Here is a 25,662-nt window from a genome sequence, read left to right as displayed (position 1 = left end):
CAGGGCGCCCGCCAAACGGGCCGGGGCCGGACCCGCGGGGTACGCGCGGCGGCGTGGGGAGCAGAAAACTTCACAAGCAAGGCGGTTTCTGCTCCCTGATTACTTTTTTCTTTGCCGTGCAGAAGGTGGGTTTTTTTGCGGCGCGCCGGGTGTTCAGCACCGAAGTTAGCTCGGCGGTAAGGGCGGGTGCTCCGGAGGTTTTATGCTCTCTAGCGAGCAGCGAAACTAGACGAGTCGCTCCCTGGCCCCAAGCATTTGGTAGTTAAATAAGGAACTGGCGAGCGCTTAAATATTACCTTGAAACAGAAAAGTGCCCCGAGCTCTTCCTGCTGTTTTCACATAAAGAAAATGCTGTGCTTGGCATCGCTTGCTGGGCATGGTTGCACACAGTGGTTTTTAGAAGAGTAAAACCCTTCAGTAAGCAAGCTTGGGTAGCTGCGTTTCTGGTTAACCTTTTTATTTCCAGTAACTCTTTCACTGCTATTCAAGACAAGTTTTACCCGCTGTGAAAGCTGTGAAAGCATCTGCCAGCCCGGCGCCTGAGGGCAGATACTTGATTTGTGTTCCAAGCACGAATTTTCGGACTAGCACACGTTCTTCAGGGCTGGTTAACGCTCCAGCTTCCGATTTCTTGCTCAACAATAAAACGAAAACCATGCAACTATGCGGCGTGGGTGAGCTTTGCCACGCAGGAGGTACATGAGATACGGCAGCAGGCATCTCGACTGAGTTGGTACAAAAAGTTTTAGGTCTGCAGAATAACTTGAATGTGCCTATGTATAACTATATTTACATCTGAACTGTAACCATTCCTTTTTCCTTCTGTGTGGTGTTACCTGGTGTTTTATGATTTCTGTGTATATGTACAATCAAGTTATGAACTGAGCACACACACAAAAGAAAATCTTTTAGCTACTGAACAGCTTTCCCCCCTCATATATTTGTAAATAATTTCCAAAAATGTAATTATATGGAAAATGCTGTTGTATGGAATCTTGCCTTTAGCAGATATGCTTAAAATACTTCATTTTAGATGTGTTTTTTTTGGTTTTGTTTTTGTTTTTTTTTTTCAGTATAAGGTTGTAATAGGAGCTTACTTAGCTTTTAATAGATGAGAGGTTTTCTATCCCTAGCTCTAAGCCTTCACTTCTCTGTCAGTACTATTATGTTCTGTATTTAAATGTTGGCAACTAATTTTAGTCTTTCAGATTCAGCACTTTGTAAGTAGGCTCACTGCAAATCAGATAGCAGTTAAGGTGCTGTAAAAATGATGAACTTCTTAATAATAAGATAAAAGAAACGAGGTCTTGAGGTTTGTGTAGTCATTTAACAAATCAAAATTGAATCAGCTTTTCAGTTCAGAAAGTGGATGCCTGCAGTGTTCTCTGTAGAACAATAGTTCTGTTTGCTCGTGGTCCAGGATCCTGACACGTTCCTGCCCTCCACCCTCCCACTGGTATAATAATTCAGCCTGAATAAAGAACTGAAGAACTGCTTCTCCAACAGGTAGTGGTGGGCAGCACTGTTGGAATTTTAATGATACTGAAATTAGAGCAGGTATCACAGTGCCTTCGGGTGTCACGAGGCAAAGGAAAACTCTCTGCAAGAAGCGTTTGGGGGTTTTGTGGAGCTGTAGGTGGGAATGAGGCTCCTTCTCTCTGCTCCTCCTGGGGATGTTCTCCTCTGCCCCAGCCCCCCTCTCCCTGCAGCCCCCAGCCCCGCTGGCTCTGTGGGTCTCTGTTGCCTCTTCGGGTAGCGGGGGAGTGTTGGGAGACGGGGGGAGCGGGGCTCTGCCCCCAGCACGGGTCAGGGCTGGGGGGATACACAGCAGGGCCTGGCTGCACCGTGGTAGCACTAAGGAGAGTAGCAGAAAGTAGTTAAAGAACTTTTAAAACTTACTTTGAAATACGCCAGTTCTTTACCTATCTCTATTTCCGTTTCAGTTGCTGTTTAGTTTTCTCAAATATCTGATGTGAAATCCTATCACACATTCAGCGCTTCAGATAATATGTGTTTTACTCCAGAACAAAAAAAAAAAAAAAAAAGATGATGGTTTGGTTTTATTTTTCTGAGTCAATGATTAATATAGCATACGCTATTAATAAACTCTTGATTGTCCTGCATTTCACTTGCGTGAAAAAGCATAGCGCGTAAGGATTGAAAAAGTAAATTGGAAAGTAATAAACCTAATTAAGATAAAAGCAAAAATGGAAAAACATTTTTTTTTTTTTAAAAACATTCCATACAGCGTGTCTAAGTAACATGAGTAATGAAACTGTTGCAATGAAGCCCTGAGTAATGCGTTAAAAATTGTGTTTGCCACAGATGGACCAGTCGTCTCCAACCTACATGCTTGCCAACTTAACCCACTTGCATTCTGAACAGCTCCTGCAAGGCTTGAACCTCCTTCGCCAGCATCACGAGCTCTGCGACATCATCCTCAGAGTCGGCGATGTCAAGATCCACGCCCACAAAGTGGTGCTTGCCAGCATCAGCCCCTACTTCAAAGCCATGTTCACCGGGAACCTCTCGGAGAAGGAGAACTCGGAGGTGGAGTTCCAGTGCGTGGACGAGGCGGCGCTGCAGGCCATCGTGGAGTACGCCTACACCGGCACCGTCTTCATCTCCCAGGACACCGTGGAGTCGCTCCTTCCCGCTGCCAACCTGCTCCAGATCAAGCTGGTGGTGAAGGAGTGTTGTGCCTTCCTGGAGAGCCAGCTCGATCCCGGCAACTGCATCGGGATTTCCCGCTTCGCCGAGACCTACGGCTGCCACGACCTCTACTTGGCTGCTAACAAGTACATTTGTCAAAACTTCGAAGATGTTTGTCAGACAGAAGAGTTTTTTGAGCTGACGCACGCTGAACTGGATGAAATCGTTTCCAACGACTGCCTGAACGTTGTGACGGAAGAGACCGTGTTCTACGCGCTGGAGTCCTGGATCAAGTACGACGTGCAGGAGCGGCAGAAGTACTTGGCACAGCTGCTCCACTGCGTCCGGCTGCCGCTGCTCAGCGTCAAGTTCCTCACCAGGTTGTACGAAGCAAACCATCTCATTCGTGACGACCATACCTGCAAACACCTGCTAAATGAGGCCCTGAAGTACCACTTCATGCCTGAACACAGACTGTCCCACCAGACCATGCTGATGACACGACCTCGCTGCGCTCCAAAAGTTCTGTGTGCTGTCGGAGGGAAAGCTGGACTCTTTGCCTGTTTGGAAAGGTAAGTGATAGTAAAGGCCTTGCAGCACTTGGCATGGTGTGACATTCATGGTCGTTAGTGCCTGGAGGCAGTGGAAGAGCTGTGCTCTGCAGGTCTGTAGTTACTCCTCGCCTTTGTAAGAACTCTGCTTAAGTAGATTTTTTTGTTTGTTTGTTTTTTTTCCGGACAAGGCCAAGCACTGAATCCAAAATGCATTCTGATTTCACGAGTAGTCTTCAGGGTTGTGCTAACAGAAATAGCTATAAAATCTTATCATTTTAATTCTCTTGATTCAGAATTCGGATAATAAAAGCGGTTGATAAAAGTTTGTATGCTACTTTATCCTTCAGGTCTTTCAATTTTACATAATTTTTCCCTGATATATTATTATTCCAGGCCATCATATTGTAAAATTTAGCCTAATATGTGACACATATGCTTCCTGGTAACTCAGAAGTCCTTGGATTTAAGATAGACTTAATCAGAGTAGAGCAAAGGGGTAATTCTTAGCAATGTCACCCTCTTGACCTTCGTGTCATCACGCCTTCCCTCTCAGCCTCTGGGGCAGAGGGAATCCCTGCTGGCAGAAACAGGGACTGGCCCATCCAGTTTTTACCCAGTTTTCACCATAAACCTCCTCTTCAGTTACTGGAGCACATCCCTGAGGCTAACTGTGTAGCAGAAGGGGTGTAACAGAGAGAAAAATCTCTTTCTTCCCCATACTGGTAGGGTTGGGTTCAGCCACCACGTTGTATTAACATCGCCAGAAGTAGGAGTTAAACTGTGTGACTCCACATGCGTGTGTACTTACAGATACACACGCACTACTCTGGTGTGGAGTGTGCCCTTATCAGCTCAGTAAGTGCCTCCTGTGTCAGGGCACGCTACCCACACTGGTTCTGCAGCTCAATCCTGGGGTAATATTTTACTCCGAGATACTCTTTTCTGTGACAGTTCTGTGCTTGCATGTGTGTATATATATATATATATATATATATATGCACTTAAAAACCTGGGAAGATTGGTATTTTCTTCCTCTCTGTGTTTAGACTCATCAAAGTTACTTAAAAATAACTTTCCTGATAATAGGGATCGATAGTAAACTACATGTTGGGACTGGGAATTGTTGGGTTTATAGACTGAAAAAGTAAAATTAAAAAATCCATTTGTTTGAGTGAATAAACTTGCCCTCTGACATTCTTCAGCTCTGTTTCTTTCACAGCTTCTTCAGTGTTTGTAACAATATTACATAACAATGTAGTTTGGATTATTTTGATTTAAAAAAAACCCAAAACAAAACAAAAATGCTCTTTACTACCTTAACCATGTTTTAATGCATACAACAATTTGTTCTTCCTTAATTTGTTATTCGTATTCTTTCTTAAACTGTCATTTCAGTTAATACTTAAGTTTAAATAATTACTCTTGACATACAAGAAAAGTCACAGGTTGCTTAAATAATATCTAATACAGTTAAAATTGTGAGGTATAGAATCACAGGATGGTTTGGGTTGGACGGGACCTTAAAGCCCACCCAGTGCCACCCCCTGCCCCGGGCTGGGCCACCTTCCCCCAGCCCAGGTTGCCCAAAGCCCCGTCCAACCTGGCCTTGAACCCTTCCAGGGAGGGGGCAGCCACAGCTGCTCTGGGCAGCCTGTGCCAGGGCCTCACCCCCTCACAGGGAAGTAGGAACCCCTAATTCCACTGTTCTCATTCTACTTTTCGTTGGTACTTGCAGAAAGGCTGTTTTTTTCACTTACAGTTAGTTGCTGCTTTGTGATAACAAAATTACTTCCAATATATTTAATCCTGCTCGTTTCTAACTAGGCTGATACTGTCAGGAGCCAGTCTGGTGTTTCAGCAGTCCCTGCTTCTTAGTCAGTGGCTACCGGCTCTCCAGTGGCTTCATTTTCTTGGATGTTGTTTGAACAGATCATATTTCCTATGTACTAGAGAGTCTTTTAAATCATTTAAGTAATTAACTAAACTATGTAGGTGGATTGACTGGACTTCATGCGTGATAGGCTAGAGCTACCGTATTTTAACTAATTAATTTTAAAAAAGGCAAATAAGCAGTATTTTGAAAACTGATTTTTCAGATTGCTTTGTTCTACTTTGACATTTCATTGAAATTACACAGTGCATGCCAAATATGTACCTATCAAACTACAAATTGTACCTGCCAGGGATGTGTTTGTAGGTATTTATAGACATGTGCTTCCCCCTCTCTAATTCTCCTTTCCTCTCTCTCTCTCCCATCTCTGTGACTGTTCTTTTTTTTGTTTTCCAGCTTTCCCTTCCTGTCCCTTGGCTTTGTGTTTTTAGCTTCCCCCAGTCACAGCCTACCTCAAAAGCTGCTGTGCCATCAGCCCTGCATTGTCTTCCCTCCGTTACCCGCGATGCCTCCTGCCTTCTCCCTGCTCTGCCTGGTTTGTGCTTTCAAAATCCATCATTTCAGGTCTTGGATTTGGTGCCGTGGCTGCTTGCTGGGCTGCTGCATCACCCTGGGGTTTTAACTCTTTAGAGCAGAAAACGGCGTTTGTTTTTAGCTTATGTCTGGGCTGTTGGAAGAAACAGCAAACATTGGATGGGGCATATGAAATAATCTTAAGACCGTGTTCTTTGATGCTCATTTGCAGTCCACACAGCTGCAGAAAGCTGCATTTGCTCACATAGTCTTTGTTTTTCTATTTCAGTGTTGAAATGTATTTTCCCCAGAATGACTCTTGGATAGGCCTGGCACCTCTTAGCATTCCCCGCTATGAATTCGGAATATGTGTCCTAGACCAGAAAATATACGTTGTGGGAGGGATTGCGACCCACGTGTGCCAAGGCATCAGTTACCGGAAGCACGAGAATTCCGTGGAGTGCTGGGACCCTGACACCAACACCTGGACGTCTCTGGAGAGGATGTTTGAGAGCCGGAGTACTCTGGGGGTGGTGGTGCTGGCCGGCGAGCTCTACGCCTTGGGTGGCTACGACGGGCAGTCGTACCTGCGGACTGTAGAGAAATACATTCCTAAAGTGAAGGAGTGGCAGCTCGTGGCCCCAATGAACAAAACAAGAAGCTGTTTTGCTGCAGCTGTCTTGGATGGGATGATATATGCCATCGGGGGTTACGGCCCTGCCCATATGAACAGGTATGTGCTCTTGGTGGGTGTAGCTCCATGTCGTAAGCTGGAAATCAGCAAAACTCACTATTAAGATTTTGTTGTTGGCAGCCAATTAAAAAATATTCTAAGGTAGACTAGTAATCCGCAGCGGGCCTCATTAATTCTTGTTCTGCAGTATCAGTTTAATAATTCAACTGGGAAATCTTTATTTTAACTTCACATGTTCCAGCTCAGACCTGGTTTCTTTGTGCTGGGTTTGGGTTTGAAATCCTTCAGAAGGGAAAATGATAGAGATGTGTCTGTTTATCACTAAGCAAGGTGGTGCAAGACCCCTGGTCTTGTAGACCCCCGGGGGCTGGGCTGTGGGGCTTTGTGTGCTCAGGTCCCTGGGCAGCGTCACGGCACTGCACCACAGCTGCTGAGCTCTGGGGAGAGCCTTGTGCCAGCACCGTGCAAATCCTTCTACCCCCAGCCTGCAAAATATCAGGCAGCGTGGTTAGCTTTGACGTTTGAAACGCTGAGTTGACATGAATAGGATTTTTCACATGCTTAATATACACCTTGGGTGGAATCTTAAAGTACTCGTGATGAGGATAATAAAGTTGGTGGTTCCTGCTCTGGCTCCTGGGTGGAAGTGGGTTTGCTTCAGACCTCACCTTTCCTGGTACCAGCGTGCCCTTGGATTGCTCTGTTCCACATCACTCCCTGTGGATGGACAGGGGCATTTACTTATGCAAAGAAATAATTTCTACTGTTTTCATCATTAAAATGGGGATGAATCAGCCCTGTGTCCCTCCAGGAAGCAAATTAATAAACTACAAATGTAAAAAGCTGAATAAAGAATGAAAATTAGGATCTTGCTTGCAGGAAGGAACACATTGATTGTTTAAGAATGTAGTATAACGGTGCTGTGCTAGTCATTAATTGTGCTTCTTACACTCGATACGTTTTTACATAAACCAGTTTGTGAAGCAAAGGATTTGTTCTAAAATAGGAAAGTATAGAGAAGTAGTAAACAAGTTTTTAAATTACTGAAATAAAACCAGCAATAACTTAAACTGCTTGGTACAGTGGTGACAGGGTTTTATGAAGCTTAATGTGACATTCTTCTGATTTCTTCTATTTTAAATTATGAACCATAATAGCAGTTGAAGTACTTCATAGACAAGCAAAACCATCTCTGAAAGTTTTCTTCACATGGGAATTTGCAAATTCGCAGTAAATTTGCAGTAAAAGCAAGCTGCCTGCTGTGCAGATGAGCACCTTCTCTCCAACTCTAGCGCTTCAGATTTTCTCTTCCCCTCTTCTCTGTCCCCTTGAAGCTTCACTTTGGACAGGGCAGGGCTGCTTGCCAGGAGGGTGTTAATGACTCTGACCCTCTGTACAGCCCCAGAGGTTAAAAAAAGCAGTAACGATGATGATGATTCATTTCTACTGTATCCTGAAAGCCTCTTCTGTCCTTAGTGTTGAGATAAGCAGCCTCTTTACTGCTTTTCCTGAGAGATACCTCTCCTCAGTTTTTTCTCTGTTATTTTCAGGCAAGCCTCGAGGAAGTTTTTGATTTGATGTGTTACCCAAACAGATACACTTCAGATCTGTGTTGTGTTCGGTTTCTCATGAGTTGCTTTTTCCCTAAATAGCAGCAGCCATCCTTGAAAGAGCTTTCAGTTCTGAGGCCAGCTTTGAAAAATTGTGCTTTGTTTCAATCTGCAACCTGAAGATCCAGGGTAGTGACGTGAGGACACCGGTGAAGCAGTTGCTGTGTCGGGATGAAATATGTTAAAACTGCTTTTCTGGCAACACTCCGTCGAGAACCTCCAGCTGCTTTGTGTTCTCGAAGGACCCTGGGGTGTGACTGTTGCTTCTGAGGTGATAACACTGGCATTTGTGCTACTGCTGGGTGGTGCGAGGCAGCCACGCTGCAGATTTTGCCATCAGCTCAAGGCTTTTTCTCTATGTTGGGTTATTCCCCTGTGGGGTAGCACTGGCTGGCAGAACTGGACGTGCCTCTGATAAACTCAGATTTCTCCTGGGGGTGACATTGAAGCGACGCTAAAATCCAGGCCTCACAAGTTGTTTGTTTGCCTTGGCAGCATGGAGCGTTACGATCCGAGTAAAAACTCGTGGGAGACGGTCGCTTCCATGGCTGATAAGCGAATAAACTTCGGTGTCGGTGTCATGCTGGGCTTCATTTTCGTGGTGGGAGGACACAACGGTGTGTCTCACTTATCGAGCATCGAGAGATACGATCCTCACCAAAACCAGTGGACTGTGTGTCGGCCCATGAAGGAACCCAGGACAGGTAGGAACAGCCCACGCTGCCAGCGGTTAACTCGGGTGCCCTTTCGGAAAGAAACTGTCCTTTGTCCCAACAGAAGCTGCAGTAAAGTTGCCTACAGAGCATTGCTCTTCACCTGTGAATGAAAATCAATCAGCTCCATGAAAGAATGAGTATTTATTTCTCTAGCTTTAATTAGAGTCCAGATTATTAATGCTGAGCTGTAACAAAAATAACATGAAGTAATATTTCTATTCCGCCTTCTATTTTTTCACTGATTTTGAGTGAGTTTCTGTTGGTTGCTGTTCTATTGTATTTTATTTTACGTGGAGACTGAGTAGGGCATCCTCTCTCCTGCCTCCCTGACGAGGAGTGTTGGGGCAGAAGAGCGCATTGCTTAGTCATAGGAAAGGGCATGAGAACAGTAAAAAAGGAGTGGAACCCTGTACAGAGAGGGACTCGCTTTCTTTAAAGACAGACCGAAAAAGAAGAGGCTGTGAGAACTTTGTTCAGCCTGCAGGCGGGGAGGGTGTTGTTTCCATGTAGGAACAGAAATACTCCTTCTTTCCACACTTGGTGATCATGCAATCTTCTTTTTATCTTTTTTTTTTCTTCTTCTTTCCAACAGGAGTCGGTGCAGCCGTAATTGATAACTACCTTTATGTAGTTGGAGGTCATTCGGGGTCGTCCTATCTGAACACTGTACAGAAATACGACCCCATCTCGGATACCTGGCTGGACTCTGCTGGGATGATGTACTGTCGATGCAATTTTGGTTTGACTGCACTTTGATGAAAAGCAGGACTTTATGGACCTGGTGGAGCTTAACCTGCTTGAAAATAAACCCTGCTGGTGGAGACCGTAAGCTGCGTTTTCTGAAGCTGGGAAGTCGGAGGAGCGTGGTGAAGTTAGGGTTGAAATGAGGAAGGATTTGTTTTCTTCCAGTAATGGGCCTTTGTTACGTTAGTGACGCGGGCAGGACGACGGGAAAGCTTGTTACCAGATGGGTTTAGCATCCTCCTGATGGCAGTGAATTCCAGAGAGTACTGTAATGTCTGGGATTTGGTTAGAAAACTCACTGTATATCTAACCCTTTCACTTTCTAGAGCTTTCCTCTCTTCCTCCTGCCTACTAGGAAACATGAAGTTTACTGTGCTTGGGGTGAGAGACGTGTGAGTGTGCTGTAGGACTGGACAGCTCGCTGGTGGTCGTCTGGATGTGTCTTCATCTTAGGGAAACGCCAGTGCTTCATCATTTTTTTTATGAACAGTAACTAAAGGGCTGCCTTGTTTCTGTATCTCAAGGTTTGTAAATAATAAATGCCATAGTCTGTTGCCTGTACACTCTCCTTTGTTACTCGCTTACCTGTAGGAGGGCTGGGATGGTAATTAGTGACCACGTAAGGAAATTCACAAGGCAGATTTATTGCCTCTTAATGAAATTTTTGGATCTGATGAAATCACGTTTTGAACTTCCCTTATATTTTCTTTGAGTGGATAAATGAGCGCTAGATTGAACGACTTCATCTTGCTAGTCTGCTGTGTGTTTTCAGTCGTAACACAAGGAACAGTGACAGCAGTAGCGTGTGGGGAGATGCCACAGCAGCGTTCGTAGCCTGATATAAAATAAATACTCAGACATGAATCCCTCCCATCCTTCTCCCAAGCGCACTTGTGTCCGTATTCCGTATAACTTCCTTTTTTAAAAGAATGTATGATTGCTTTCTCAGAGTGTTCAGATATAAAAATGGTGCTAAATGTAGGACTTAACAATAAGGCTGTTACTGATTTTAGTGCAGTATGCATAAAGCATGATTGTTTTTGATTGTTCTAGTGTTTTTGTTCCTTATTTGCTTGATACATTCGTGCCTAAGAAAATTGTCAAGAATAACACGATGTACTGAATGAGCTCTATGTTTGTCACGTTATTTTTTTTTTTTTCCAGAAGATCTACGTTTGTTGTTCCTATTCTCACAAACACATAAATAGGGAGCGAGTAGTCTCGGGTTCTTCAGCCTTGCCTTTATCACCAGTCGTGGTGAATGAAGAGCACGGGGTGGAGTTGCTCCTCCCAAGCGTGTCTCCTGCGTGACAGAGCACTGAGGGTCGGTTCCTCTGACTGACCAGAATCTCAGGAGATGCAGCTTTGGGACAGCCCTCAACTTAGAGAAAACTTGGGCAGAGAAATAGAAAGTGAGGCTGCGGGTTGTAATCGTTATTTAAAACAGATGACCGCATAAATACGAATTTTTAGCTAATTTAGAATGCTTTGGTTTGTCTTCTGATTTTAACTAGGAATCATGGTTATCTTGAATTTCTGTTTCAATGTCTGTACGTCTATTGCCAGGCCTGGTACTGAAGAATTTTTCTGCCTCCAGAGTTCTTTTCCCCTTGTTTTAACATGTTAATTTAATGTTTGTTTCCCCTTGTTTTTCTAGCCTGTGTAGTATTATTTTTGAAGGTGCAATAATCTTTAAAATAGTCGCTTTAAAAGCCATTTCTTGGTAGGTTTGTGAAGTGGAGGTTTTTTGAGTGTACTTGATTTATTCTAGGTCCCTGCAGAGCTCGTTGCACCTGGCGGTTCTCCTTGTTCTTCCGTACTCTACCGTGCAGATTTTTAGCAGTCAAGGAGGCGAGGCCGTTCTCACCATAAAACGTTATTCATTGATAACAGGTGTTTGCACAGACCGTGAGATCCTGCACGAATTCTTCAGATTTGGTAGAATTAAGCAGGACTTCAAAAGCAAATAAAATGGAACAGGGTCAGTGTTTTCAGTGCGGTTTCTTTGACCCAATAAGGATTCCAGTTTATATAGCAATAAGAGCGTAAATTAATGATTCCGGGGATTCTGTGGATAGGACAGGTGTAGGTACCCGGTGGTGTGTTGCGTGTGGGTGTGTGGGGAGGAGGAGCAGGGGGAGCAGCGCTGGGGCTGGGGCCCAGGAGGTGTTTCAGCCTGCTGTGTAGCTCGCCTCGTTCTGTCAGGGTAGGTGCACAAACTCGGCGCTTCCGTGGGCTGTTCCGCAGAGAGGCCCTTGGTGGTCACGTTGTCCAGTGTACGCCAGAGATAAGGGTGCTTAAAAAAACGATATTAAAATAAGAACAATTCCTTGCCTAACGCTGATGGGCTTTCCACACAGTTTGGTACCGTACCTGCCAGAGCTTAACTGCAGAGGCACTCCGTGGATGAAGGTGTTCCTGGTTGGAAATACCAGTAAACACCACGTGCAGTTGGTAGAAAGCGGTGCAGGGTACAGAAAACATTTTGGCTTCCATCAGAGCAAGAGGTCAAGGTGGTGTTGATGGTTACTCGGTGTTCATATAAGCATCTTTCATTTAGGGAAGTCAGAGCACTTAAAATTACATAATGTTTTATTCTTTTTACCTGGGCAGCAGCAACGATAAATCAGGTCACAGAGACTGACCCCGTATTGTATAATGTGCTATTGCTGAATTTAAAATAGCAGCATAAACGATTTTTTTAGTGTGCAGGCTTGGTCTGAAGAACAGGAAAAACGCCTAATGAAATATCACTGTTAGATGAACTGTTTAGCTGGCAACAGCTTGAAGAGTACCAACCCCCCGGGGTCGTGTCACTTAAAACCACGCCACCTTCATTTTCTGTTCTGGGTGCTTGTTGTCCTGTTCACTGAAGTGCTTGGTTATAGGGAGATCAGACACAACAATCCCTTTAAATCTGTGTTTGAAGAAAAGTGCTCTCATCCTAATGTCTGTCTTGCCGTTTAAAAATTAAGGACCTTCAAATTTAAGGTGTCATACAACTATAAATTATCATCCAGTTCTATTTCTTAATCACTCAAAATTCTCTGTAAAGCACTTTAAAATGGGTATGAGTTTATATGTGTACGTGCAGTTCTTGAATTTCTGCCTTTTTTTTTTTTTTTCCTAGCTATTCATCTGTAAGCTTCTTGACAGCCTCTCCTCCTAGGAACGCTTTTCTTTCAGAAATCTAGTTGGAATTTCTAGAGGGGCAAGTGTGTCCAGTCTGCAGTACAAGCAGTTAACTGTTTCTGGGAGATAGTGTGTTACTTCTGTGAATTTGCCATCTGTAAGTCCCCATTCACTCTATGAAACAATGCAAATTGTCCAAACTTGCCTTAAATTCTTGATATTTAACTGAAACGCAAAGAACTGGATGATAATTCCTATTTTTTTGCCTTATGCGCTGTGCTGTATTTTAAACCCAAGGATAACTCTAATTTTTAGCAGGATTTAATAACTGTACAGAGAATACCAAATTGTACTCGGACTTGACCAGAGTGCTTTGGTTGGGAGTATAAAATGGTATATGTAGTTCCGTGTACGTAGAGTGTTTTTACGTGTTCATCTTTTCTAGCAGCGATGTTCTGGTTTTGTTATTGTTTACAAAAGTGGCATTTGAGTTCAACAGGAAAATAACTGTAACCTGCATTCTTGGTCTTTACTAGCGTTCTCAACGTGTTTGCTGTTGTGACAAAATGCTCTGTAAGTATTGTTGTAATGATTTCATTGAATGTGAAACAATTTAGTAAATAAACCTGGGGAAAAACTTATTTTCACACGTTTTGTTGGATGGTGACTATAAACGTGCTGTCGCTTCAGCCTTCTGGTGCAGTAACACCTCTGAGTTGTTACTCCAGGTGGAGATACCTCAGCCCTGCCCGGTGAGAGCTGGAGTGAAGGGCAGGAGGATGCTGCCCCGTCTCGGAGGGGGTGAGCTGGCTGGGGGACCCTGACCCCCAAAACCACCTGACAGGGTCTTTCTGTGCGAGCCACACTGTCGTGGGGAGGACCAGCACCCCCGAGCCGCTGCAGAAACCGCCTGCTCAGGGCTGCAAATAAATAATTTCAGCCTGCTGTTCCTCTTTCACCTTTGTGGCTTTGGCAATGTTGTGGCTAGGGGTGGTGGTTTACACAGAGGAACACCAGGCACCCCTCCCTGCAGGGGTGAAATGGGAATTCAAGGTTTGGCTGTTATACAGTAAAATTACTTTTTCGCTGTCTTAATCTAAATACAGGCAGAAATGGCTGGGGTTTTTACACAGTTGGGAGCAGGGTTGAATGCTGAACTCTCTTGCCCAAGGCCTGAATTCAGCTTCACGGTGCTGCCGTAGGAGGTGCCATTCACCACTGCTACTCAGATGTGCCCTTAGAAGTCACGTAATTGTGGACTCCAGCTGCCTTTTATAGTCTTAGTTGTGCTGAAGCTGGCACAAAAGAAAAATACTCAAGTGATTTTTCTTGGGGAGGGGGGAAGATTTACTACGTTAATAAGACTTTCAGGTAATACCCCTCAAGGACTCAGTTTTAGCTGTCCCTAAGTTTAAAGGTTGCTATTACACACTGGTGTGGCAGCTGCTTCAGAGCACATTTGACAGACAGACAGGGCAGGTGAAGATTTCTTTCAGTTTATTTTAGCATAAAGCTTTTTAAAAAAAAAAAAAAAAGATTGTGTCAGAAAAATCAGAAAAATTCTAACACCTGACATAGCATTTGGCTTAAAGCAGCCGTTGGGAGTACTGTAGTCCTCATTCTCTTTGGGTCTCAAATATACTTAGTGCACAGAGCTTAATTTTAGGAATGGGCAGGAACATAAAAAGGGAACATAACTCAGGGGGTACGAGCTGTCTGATATTAACTAGAGATGGAAAAAAATATAAAAAATGGTGCTTTATATTAAAAACAATAATTGGTAAGCCTACCATGGGTGCATGCAGTAAACGCTGATGTGGGAAGCTGCAGTATGGTGCTTTTCTTTATTTCGATAAACCTTCCAATAAATGTCTGGAAACGGAGAGCACAGCCCTCCCGGGCAGGTGCTGCTGGCGGAGGGAGCGTGGGGCAGGCGCCTGCCCTCGCCCCCAGCCCAGCTCCCGGGGACCTGTCCCCTTCCCTGAGGTGACCTGATTTTCCTGTTTTTCAGCTTATGAAGGTTTACTCCAACTATTACATTCCTTGGAAAACATCCCTTTGCTGGCTGTGTCCCCTCCCTGGCCCGGCCGTGCCAAGGCTGGAGCAGGCAGCTTGGCTTTTTGTGCTTCTCGGCAACAAGAACCTGGATTTAACTGAAAAAAATGAAAAAACGGGAGAAGTGAGAACTGGGAGCAAAGTAAACTTGGATCAGCATTACATGAAACATCTCAAACGGTACTTTTCTTTTGCTACTAAAGTTCCAGTCTAGAAAAAAACCCAAACCATTATTATCAGGTGTGGTAGGCACAGAAATTCTCAGCTCTTGTGATTTTTCCCAAGTCAGAATAAGGGCTGTTAGGTAAAAACAAAGCACCCGGCACATTTCAGCCTGCACTCGGTGCCTTCCCAGCTCCCTCCGGGGACCACGGCCAGCTGAGGCTTGACTCCACCAGGAATTCCTCGAGGAGGGGGGAAATAATGATGATCTGGTGGTTAAACCGTAATAATCTGCAAGAGCAGTCATGACAATTGTTTCTAGAAGTCACACACATAAAAATCGTTTGGTGAAAGCTCAGCTTTAAAGTAGAATAAAAAGATGCATTTAAAAGGTATTTATTTCTTGTCTGCCGCTGTGTGGGTCGGAGCAGTCTGACAGCCAGTCCTGGAGCCCTGGGGGCTGCTGCTCCCAGCTCTGGCCCCGTCACGCTGCTGTGGCTGCTGGCCCCTTCTTCCCGCCAGTGTTTGAAGCTTTTGTGATCAAATCTCCTTACCCAGGTACTGCTTTAATTTACTATTGATGCACTTTCACGAGCTCCGGCACATACAGGATCAGAGTACTTTGATTTTAAGACTTGGCATAAAAACAATTATCGCCCTGTAAAATGAGACCTATTCAGTCATTTAAAGGGTTTTTCCATCATCTTGAACTTTGTCAGAATTAAAAATTGCAACGATGATGTCTTAATGACTCTGCAAAGCAATTTTTTTATAGCTAGAGAACTTAGGAGCTGCACAAACTGCAGACTGCATACCTATTTCCCAGCATTTCTGTAGTTCTGAAATGCCTTTGGCAAGCGAGGAAAAGATTTGGAAACTCTATTACAGAGTGCTCAGATCGTGCGTGAGCTGGAAGCACATGTCTGTCCTCCACGGATAGATGTAAGTGTTCCCAAACATTAACGTGTCACCTGGAAAAAAACAGGATATTGGCGAAACTGAAATAATTTCATGACAGAGTATACTTGAAAATACAAATACCCCTCTGATGATTTCATTGTCGTCTTAAGCAACACGGCGATGAGTTACTCTCCCTTCAGCTGTGCTGGAATGACCATCTATCCAAACTGCTCTGGGGTTCCCATCGTGCAGGCACTGAGAAAAACTTGTCCCTGATCTGCCCCCGAGAGCTGCCCGAGTCCCGCGAGGCGAGGGGCAGCACCGTGGGGTTCCCTGCGGCCTGGCCAAGCCAAGGAGCAGAAACACTTGCCGTAAGCCATGGGCTGCTGTAAGGACCTTGGGGGCGTCTGGAGAGGGCAGAAGAGCTGAGCCCCCCTGCACTGTACCTCCCCCGAGCCCTGCAGCCCCTCACCACGCCTCGCCCAGGCCTTGCCCAGTTCTGGAGGAGACCTGGAGGGGAAATCCTTTCTACAGCCTGCCTTGGGCGGGCGGGCATGCGAGCGCCACCGGCCGCTGCCCCAGGGAAAGCAGCTCCCGCCTGCCCAGACCCCAATTTGGGCTCTTTTTGCCCCCGGCTTCTCACCAGGAGAATCCCTGGGCAGCTCCGCGGTGACAGCGCAGGTGGGGAGCGGGAGCAGGAGTCATCCAGCGCCTGGATTGTGCCAGAACAAGTCACCACGTAGCCTGACTTCTGTTATTAATCCTCCCAGAGAAAAACACTTCTTATCTTGAGGAGTCACGCGAAGAGCCGTTCTGTGGTGGTGTCCTTGGGAAGGGCCACACAGCCAAGCTGGTGCCCAGCACCCTCCCCACTACTCGGCGTGGGGCACCCCATCTCCTGCACCCACCCGTCCTTCACCCAGGCTGTTCCGGCACCTGTGGGCACAGCACCAAGAAGCCATTTTGACTCGCACAGCTTGTCCTGATCAGGTGCTCTCACACCGCAGTGCTCTTGGCAGTTTCTCAGTTTCTCACAGATGACCATTTCATCGCTCGCCGTGTTTGCCCAGGACTGCCCCGTGCGGAGGCAGATCCCCCTTGGCTGCGGTGAGACGCTGCCCACGGGACTCCTCGGCCTGGTGGGACGTGACCCTGCACCTCTCCCCCTGCCTCCTCGCCCTAGCTGATGCCCTGGATCTGGGGACCGCAGGGCTAGGGAAGGTGGAGGAGAACAGTGAAGTGCTTTTATCTCAAAACCTAGTTCTTCAGAATATGTAGAACAGCGTTTAACTAGAAGGGAAAAAGCCTTTGCCCTTTGTTTCTCCAGAGGAGAGAAAAAACTTCATTTTCCCCCTCTCAGGGAGCCGTGCAGCAGGTCATGTTCTTCGGCGCCGCTATTAGAAATTCAAGTCCCGTGCATTTTGAAGTAGAAAAATGATATTGCTTTCAGTGATGTTACTTGAGAGTTAGAGTTGAGTGCATGCTTGAGTGCTTTATTTAATTGGAGACGAAATTCAAATACCAATAGCTTTAAGCTGCAAATTTGGGTACATATTTTAGTCCTAAAGCCTCCAAGCTGCAGAGCGGTTGTTGGGCCCATTATAAAAGTTGGGATGCAGCAGGTATTTCAGTCTGATGTGGGCCTGGATTTGCCTTGCAGGATCCCTCCGTGCTCGTTGAACAATGCAGAGCGAAGGGATCACGTTCTGCATTATTAACAGGTAGGTTTTAAGGTTCTCACGTGGGCTAAACGAAATGCAATAGTCTGCACCTCTCAGCTGCACGACTGCTGCAGGCAGCAAGGGGTGATGGAACAAGGGGGAGCCCTATTGAATCCCTCCCCCCGTCTCCAGAGGGCTGCTCCGCACTCCCCCGGCCCTCAGCAGACGTTTCCCAAGGAACGCGCCCACGGCGGGGCAGAAGCTGCCCGGGAGTGGGTGTCCCAGTGGGTGTCCCAGTGGGTGTCCCAGCAGGACCCCAGGGGCCAGGCTGGTTCCCAGGGCTACGGAGGGCGTGAGCTGAGCAGGGACGAGCAGAAACCTCGCAGCTAAGGCTGGGAGAGTTGGGGGGTTCAGCTGGAGGAGAGAAGGCTCCGGGGAGACCTTAGAGCGGCCCCCCAGGGCTGAAAGGGGCTGCGGGAATGGGGGGGGACTTGTCATCAGGGGGAGGGACAGGATGATGGGTGATGGTTTTAAAATGACAGAGGGGAGATTTAGATGAGATGTAAGGAAGAAATTCCTCCCTGTGAGGGGGTGAGGCCCTGGCACAGGCTGCCCAGAGAAGCTGTGGCTGCCCCCTCCCTGGAAGGGTTCAAGGCCAGGTTGGACGGGGCTTTGGGCAACCTGGGCTGGGGGAAGGTGGCCCTGCCTGGGGCAGGGGGTGGCACTGGATGGGCTTTGAGGTCCCTGCCAACCCAAACCATTCCATGATTCTGTGACCCTACAGCTACTGCCAGTGCAGAAGCTGAGGGAAGAGGCTTCAACCCGGCCGGGAGAAGAACGTGTGGCCTCACAGCCTGGAAGCAGAGGGGCTCTGCCTGCAGGAACACAGACCAGGCGAATGGAGAAGAAAACCCCTGCTGAAGCCAAAACCAGTGCACAGTTCAGAAAAAGCGTGGGTGACAGCCTGATCTGCTCCTCTGCCCACGGGAGCAACTGCAGCTCTTCAGTGTGGGTGAGCAGAGCATGGGGGGCAACACGAGTGTCACTGAGCAGCCCCCTCTAGCAGTGCCTGGGGAGAGGGGAACAAGGAAAAAAAAATAAATGTGGAGAAGAAAACTCTCTGCCCAGCTGGCTGCTGTGTGACTGAATAAGCCCACTGGTGTCCAGAACACCCCCAGGGGGGTGGGACCCCTCCTGCCACATCTGGGGGAGCACCAGCACAGCTGGGGGGGGTTGGCCTCGAGCGGAACACGACTGGGCTATCGGGTTTCCTGCAGAGGGGAAGCACCAGCTTGGTGTATTGTACACCCCGCGTATCGGTGCGTAGTGGTCTCTTTTCTGTGAGTGCCCCCGCCCGTCCCAGCTGCGGGGCACTGGGGTCAGGAGGAGGGGGGGAGCTGCTGGGGCCGCGGGCACTGCGCAGCCCTGGGCACCCGCCCTATTTCCCTTGTTGTGAGCATGAGAAACCACGTTTTTGCTGCTTCCAGTGTGGCGGTAGAGACGGACAGGACAATGTTTTTGCAGCGGAATAGCCCTCTTTATTGCTCCCCCCTTATCTTACATACTTCACCCTTTCATCCATACACCATCCTCACTGTTACATGGCTGTTTCTCTATTACTTTATTGGCTACTTTTCTTAAAATCCCCCACTGTTCGGGTATCTGACAAACACAGTATTTTTCTTCTTTTTCCTTATCTTCAGTTCCTTTCTCAGGCTGACCTAGCACTCCTCCGAGACTTTTCCAGCTGCTCAGGGGTACACAACAAGCTGGTCAAAGTCAGACTGTTCTCTGTCAGGCATTCGGCAGGCCTGCTGCCTCCCCAACATTCCAGGGAAAAATCAGTAACCCAGAGCCACGTTTGGATTCACTATTTGTTTTGGATACTCCTGTGGGGTTTTGCTGTAGAGAAAGGAACAGGGACACATAGCTCAGCCCCCCCCAAACCCCACCTGTGCCTGGGCTACCGGGGGGAGTGTGGGCTCCCTGCACGTGTTTCCAAGAGCAAGGACCGTGGCTGTGCCCGCTCCCCCCGTGCTGGGCACAGTCAGTGCTGTGGAAGGTGCTCGGGGCCTCGAGGGTCCAACATTTGGGGATGCTTTGGGCCTCACGGACCCATCCCGTCACCCTCTGCCGGCAGCAGCACCCTTAAGGCACAACATGTTTTGCCTCTTTGAGGGAAGGTGTTTGAAGATGGGAATAAAAGGGGTTGAAAAGCCTCTGCCTGCACCAGCGACCAAACCACTGTAGGGTCTGCTTTTGTTGCACTGGGAGGGTAGCGCACTGCCTGTGTCCGACCCTGTGCTCTTTGCCGTGTGGGTTAGAAACCACAAAACCTCCCCCAAGGCTTTCATCTCAAGGGCATTGTGAAGCGGGGAAGCTGTACGAAGCACGGCCTCCTTGCACACCCATGCAGCCAGCACCCCTTCAGACCCATTCGTGATGCAGCAGCTCTCCCAATACTTTCTGAAATGAAGCTTTGCCGCCGTCTCTTCTCAGCTGCAGACACGGGGCCTGAGCCAGAGCAGGGCAATCGCCTGGCCGATGCACAAATCACCAGGGAGATGCTGCTGGAAAGCCAGCACGGAGAGAAACGGTGTGGAAAGAGCAGAGCAGCAGGCACCAGCCCTCCTGCAAGCAGAGGAGGCAAACGCAGCCTCCTGAGCACAAACGCGGATCCGCTGCCTTGTCCAGGCACCCGCTGCCTCTTTTCCAGCCACGGCCGTGACGCAGGGCTGCAGGAGTGAGGTGAAGGTGAGAGCCAGGCTGCGGGTGGGAGCGGAGCCTCCGAGCAGGGGATGATGCACCCACTGCCCCCAGCCGCTCCGTGTGCCACCCACGGGCTGCACGGAGGGGCCTGGAAGCGTGGAAACAACTGAGCTGCAGCTTGGCGGTTTTTTCCCCCAATTTGTCTTTAAATGTTAGAGAAGGCTGCACCTCCTCCATCAGGTTGCTTTCTCTCCACCCAGCTGGTCTGACCCAGCCCGGGTTTCTCCATCCTGCTCGTCCCCAGCCTTGGTCTTCCTCTCCTGCCCTGGCACCCTCAGCCTTTCCCTTTGTGATACTGATGCTGCCTAAAAGCAGCAGGAGTGGCAGAAAACACATCTGATGTGATGCAATTCGTGGCAGACGCCTTGCCGAGTGTTGTCATCCGCTGAATTTTAAAACCGGGCTCCCCGCAGTCGGTCTGTGCCTCCCCACAGAATGAATCCCCGAGGAGATTATCCAGGCTGCCCCCACACCGCCTGCCCTGCGCCTGCCGGGATGGCACTGGTGCCCGGTGGCTACTGCCACGGCCGTGCTGCTGGGTCCTTCTGCTGGGTCCAGCAGCGTTCACACGGAGAAAAGTTTTCACGCTTCAAAGAGCAAAGGTCAGGGTTTCCCGGCAGACAAGCTAATGTGTTTTTTAAAGCACAGAAAGGGCAGACGGAGGTAAAACAAACCAGAAATAAGGGCTGGCTGCAGCCAGCCCTGCCTGCCCGCCCGCAGGGCCCGGGGAGAGATGCTGGTGGCAGCGGCTGCCCGGGCAGAGCCAGGCTCTTTGGGGAGACACGTTCATCTGGCTCCAGCTTCCCGACGAGCTGCAAACCTGCTACTGCTTCGGGGACAGCAGCGACAGGGACTGTGTTATTTTACACTCACCCACAGCGAACTTTAAAAGACAATAATAATTTTTACAGTTACAACATGAAACACAGAAACATGCAGTAGTGAGTGCTGAGTGCTGGCCTTTGGGCCAGTTTCAGTCTTTTTATAAATCACGGAATGGTTTGAATTGGAACGGACATTAAAGCCCACCCAGTGCCACCCCCTGCCCCGGGCAGGGCCACCTTCCCCCAGCCCAGGTTGCCCAAAGCCCCGTCCAACCTGGCCTTGAACCCTTCCAGGGAGGGGGCAGCCACAGCTTCTCTGGGCAGCCTGTGCCAGGGCCTCACCCCCCTCACAGGGGAGAATTTCTTCCTTGGATCTCATCTAAATCCACTTTAAAACCATTACCCCTCATCCTATCCCTCCCCCCCGATGACAAGTCCCTCACAGCTATCCTGTAGAAAATCAAAACTCCTTTGCCCACCAGCCCGGGGGGGTGTGGGGGGAGCCGGGCCAGGTGCCCTTGTGCCCCGCTGCAGAGCATCGCCCGGCAGTGCCACAGGACGGGGGGGCAGCACCAGGAATCGGTGCTGGTGCTTCCCCACCAGCGACTGCTGCTCACTCACCTGCTGCATCTCCACCACCTCTCCTCCTCCTTTACCCCGCTGCCTTCCCTGACAAACTGCCGCGCAATTTCCTTCCTGAAATGATTTCAGCCCAACAGAAACAATACACACCTGTCAAGAACAGCCACAGTCTGTCATTCTGGAAGTTTTCTGACTTTAGAAGGGCTAAACTTAAAAAATCCTGAGAGCAAGAAGTAGGGGTGTAAGACGTGGCCACCACCCTCACCTTGCTGGGACTCGGGGCAGTGGCGGTTCCCCGCTGGACCTCGCCGTGAGGCAGCAGCAGCTCATTCCCTGAATTACATTTTCCAATAAGGGTTACCAGCACTGCCAAGCCGCCTTCCTCAGGGCCAGGGGGATTTCTGAACGATCCCTGCTTTCCAGGAGGACTGGATTTATTCTGAGACTAATTCCCTTCTGTATTTTGCTCTGATTAAAATCAACGCCAAGGGCTGCGCTGTGAGGCTTGGCACGGCCGCGGGTCGGTGGCTGCTCCCGGGGGCTCCCAGGTGGCCCCAGGGGGACCCGTTTATTCTGGAGCCCAGGGATGCTCAGGCTGTGCTGAGCAGGGTCAGGCTGCGTCCATTCATGAGAGCCCGGGGGGTGCTTAGCCCAGTCATATGGTTAACAAAATGCGCCTGAACCTTCGGGCATCCCTGTCTGTCAGGGATGAACAGATGGATGTATTTCCCTAAATGCCCTCAATAAAAAGTTAATGTCTTCAAATTACTAATATGTATATCGCCAGGAAAAACATAATGAGATAAAGTGTTTGCTTTCCTTTGCCTCTCTCACAACCCGGGCTGGGAGTCCAGAGAATCACAACAGCTCTGTGATCCCCTCAGGTTAATTGAAGGTGAAATGACACCAAATGATGGGTTAAAATGTTTTATTTGCAGTAGAGAACAATTTAAACTTGGAAAAGGACAATAAGCGGTGTGGTCTCTTATAAATCTATAAGAAAGAAAAGAAAGGAAAGGAAGGAAAAGGAAAGGGGAGAAAGAGAGTCAAAGCAATCCGGAACAGCCCCCCAGGTTCCAACGTTGTCTCGGGCCTGGTAATCCTGGGGGGTGGGTGCACACCCAGAAGAGTTTCTGTTGCCTTTTAAGTTCATCTCATCAGCTGATTTGCATACGAGACGAGGAGGGGCAGGGATTCCATGAACTTGGAATTCCATGGGAGATGAGATAAAATGTGGAGCGGGGGTTCCAGTTGACTCAGTGGTCATGCTTGCCCTGCCCAGCTTTGGTTTTTCCTCTGTTCCCAGAGATTTTTGCGGAATTCACGCTTCTTAGGGCTCCTGCCAGAGGTGATCACCCCTCTTCAGTTCTTGTGACCACCCCAGTGCCAAAGGCACGACTTTGCAAGGCAAGCCTGGTGTCTGCCTTGCACAACAGAGCCACAGCTTGGTCCTTGTGCTTGAGGGGAAACATCAGGTTTCACTCGGTCCAGTTTCCCCCCTTCGAGGCTCATCTAAGGAGTTTGTCAAGGCAGCTGCAAGGCAGCGGGGGGGTCCGTCCTTCCATACACTCCCATCAGCTCCAAACTGCCCGTCGCGGGCACGGGGCGGGTTACAACCCCCCCACCTTTCAGCCCAGGGTGGGTGGCTCTGGCGTGCCCACAGCATGGCAAGAGGAGGGGCGGACGGAGACTAATTTATCCTCGAGTTTATACTTTCTTACACTCATATTCTCAGGCAGGCACCCAGACTACCCCCAGGTTCAGGCTCTGCCCCGCTGCACGGAGGATGCTGCGAGAGCCCCGGGGCTGCCATAGCGGCCCTGCAGAAGGGAACAGCCCAAGTGACACTGGCTGTGGGACGGCGACAGCCTGGCAGGCGCAGGGACGCGTTTCTGGGGCACAAGGGGAGTCCAGCTCCTCCGTCCCCGGGCGCAGGGAGCTGGGCAGAGCCTCGTGCTGCCCTCCCTGCCTGCGCACCCGGCTGGTGCTGCTCCAGGACCACCTCGGCTTGGGGGACAGCAGAGGTCCCTTGTCCCTGCCCAGGGTGGTACCCGAAGCGGGGAATAGATGACCCCGAGTGTGGGGGACTCAGCGGTGGGCAGGCCGTGGGGCTCCCCGGGGCAGAGGTGGGCTGGCAGAGGTTTTGGGGCCCCGGCTGGCTGCAGCTCCTCCGGCGATGCACGCCCCTTCCTTGTCAGCTTTAATTCATCGGGTTTAGAAAGACTGGAGAAAGGGAGAGTGTTTCCCTGAGGAACGGCCTTTCAAAGGCTGTTTTCAGGAAAATGAAAAGCCTCTTTATTTGGGTTTTTTATTTATTTTTTTACTGCGAGCTCTTTCGCTGAGCGATGGCAGGGAACAGAAACCTGCAGTGGGGCTGGGCGGTCACTGGGTGTCAGTGTTGACTCACTCAGGGCCAGGCACGAGTTGGGGGGGGGTCTCAGCCCCCCCAGGCACCCCGACAACACCCGCTGCACCCAGCCGGGACCCCCCTACCCGGGAGCGGCCACGGAGGGTTCAGTGAAACCCAGAACACCGCCCTCACTGCGCGATGCTCTCTGTGGCCGTGGGGACAGATTTCGGGGTGCCCCTGTCACGGCCATCTCTGGTGTGATGCTGCTGGGGCTCTCCCCGGGGTCCAGGGCTGAGCCCTGCACACATTCCATCACCCCCAACCCGTGTGTGGCTTGACCCTTGCAGCAGGGGTCGTGCCCTGGGGAAGGTGGGCGAGAGGGTCCTCAGCAGCCCGTCCCTCCGTGGCAGCGACCTGGGGAGCGGGCTGTGGGGTGCGATCTGCGCCCCCCCGACAGCAGCTCCCCCCTGATCAGTCTCGGGAAAGTGATGTGGGCCATGGAAATGTGCTCCTCCCGCCGGCCCGAGGCACCAACGCCTCCCTGCACCCCAGTACCGCCACGGGGAGAAGCGCTTAGATCGAGGGGTGCTCCCACCCTTCGGGGGTTCACCCGCCACGGGCTGCCCCTCTCCCAAAGAGCCCCGGCAGGTGCAGAGACACCCCGTCAGGGCTTGTGCTGGGTGGCTGTGAGGGAAAGGCCAAGCTTTGGGGGGGGGGGCTGCTGCCATAATGGGGTTTAGCTGGAATTAAAGGCGTTAATGCACCAAGTCTCTCGCTGCTAAGCCTTGGCTGTGGCAAAGGGATTACCAGGAGGTTTTTCTCGCTCTGCTCTTAGTCACCTGCAGAACATACCTCAATGAACTGGGCTCTTCCCAGCCGGGGTGGCGGCTACATCCCCACAGTGACACCCGGGACTCCCTTCCATGGATCCACATTTTGATAACAGGCTCTGTTGACTCACAGCAGTTGGCCCCCTTGCTTGCTCACGTCCTCCTCCTCCTCCTCCTCCTCCCCCACCCGCCAGGTTAGAGCTGTTCTGATAGATGGCAAAGGAAAAGTGGCAATGAAGGGGGTTCTGGTGTCCAAGAAACTCTTTCCTGGGGCAGGCAGAGGCTTTCCCTGCTGCTGGGCACTGCTGGCACGGCTCTGCTCCAGGGTCTGCCCTGGACATCTCCGTAGGGGACAAAAGCTCCGAACTCTGACCCCTTGCTCCTGGTTCTTCCCTGTGGCTCTCCCTGCAGAACCACTTTGGGGTTCCCTTTCCTCTTCCAACCATCTCCACCTCACCAGAGCTCACCCCCCTTCTGCACATTTGCCCTCCTCACCCGAGACCCTGTGGTGGGACCCCCCCCTCCTGCTGCTCAGCCCCGACAGTCCTGCTCCAGACCCACCGACACACCCTACACCCCCGTAATCTGCCCACCCGACCAAAGCTGCTGGCCAGCCACACTCAGGCAGCCGGCACTGCCGCATCCAGCCTCCCTCATCTCCCTCTGCACCGAAAACCAGAGGCTACGAATAAGCGTCTCCTAAACACGGCATTCGAGCTTCTACCCCATTCCCAGGTGGTCCTGGATATCAAAGTATCAGGAGGTGTGCTGGCACATACACAAAGTATGTGTTCAGTCTTCTCCGCCTTACTGTTTATTTTAAATCCTGTATTGTCCTAAATGAAAAAGTACTTTACTTGTGCAGATTAATTTGGAGAGCTTGAGATAATAATATTTTATAAATTTAGCATGAATTTCCCAAAGGGTTTGCAGTTATTCAGATTAAACTAATTCAGTTCAGACTGGTACCCAATGAGGAAACAAACACAGACTTTTTTTTTTTTTTTTTTTTTTTTTTTTTTT

The 25,662-nt window shown here is 49.3% G+C and overlaps 2 protein-coding genes across 2 annotated transcripts in view; one reads left to right on the top strand and one right to left on the bottom strand.

Moving 5' to 3' along the window:
• The window catches only part of TOGARAM1 (TOG array regulator of axonemal microtubules 1), a 44,180-nt gene extending 43,460 nt beyond the window's left edge, over positions 1 to 720 (bottom strand). The window contains exon 1 of the mRNA XM_026849160.1: positions 700 to 720. Coding sequence (XP_026704961.1) covers positions 700 to 720 — 21 coding nt within the window. The remainder of the gene's footprint in view (positions 1 to 699) is intronic.
• A 1,320-nt stretch (positions 721 to 2,040) lies between these two features.
• Positions 2,041 to 13,138, top strand: KLHL28 (kelch like family member 28). Its single transcript, XM_026849929.1, has 4 exons — positions 2,041 to 3,224; positions 5,900 to 6,343; positions 8,410 to 8,618; positions 9,223 to 13,138. The coding sequence occupies exons 1-4, from the start codon at positions 2,326 to 2,328 to the stop codon at positions 9,384 to 9,386; spliced, it is 1,716 nt and encodes a 571-aa protein (XP_026705730.1). The 5' UTR covers positions 2,041 to 2,325; the 3' UTR covers positions 9,387 to 13,138.
• Positions 13,139 to 25,662: the final 12,524 nt, after the last annotated feature.

The sequence above is a fragment of the Athene cunicularia genome (genome assembly GCF_003259725.1).
Source record: "Athene cunicularia isolate RWA chromosome 5 unlocalized genomic scaffold, athCun1 chr5_part1, whole genome shotgun sequence".
NCBI lineage: Eukaryota > Metazoa > Chordata > Aves > Strigiformes > Strigidae > Athene > Athene cunicularia.
Note: the sequence above shows the minus strand (reverse complement) of the source record. Positions and strands in the feature narration are given on the sequence as shown.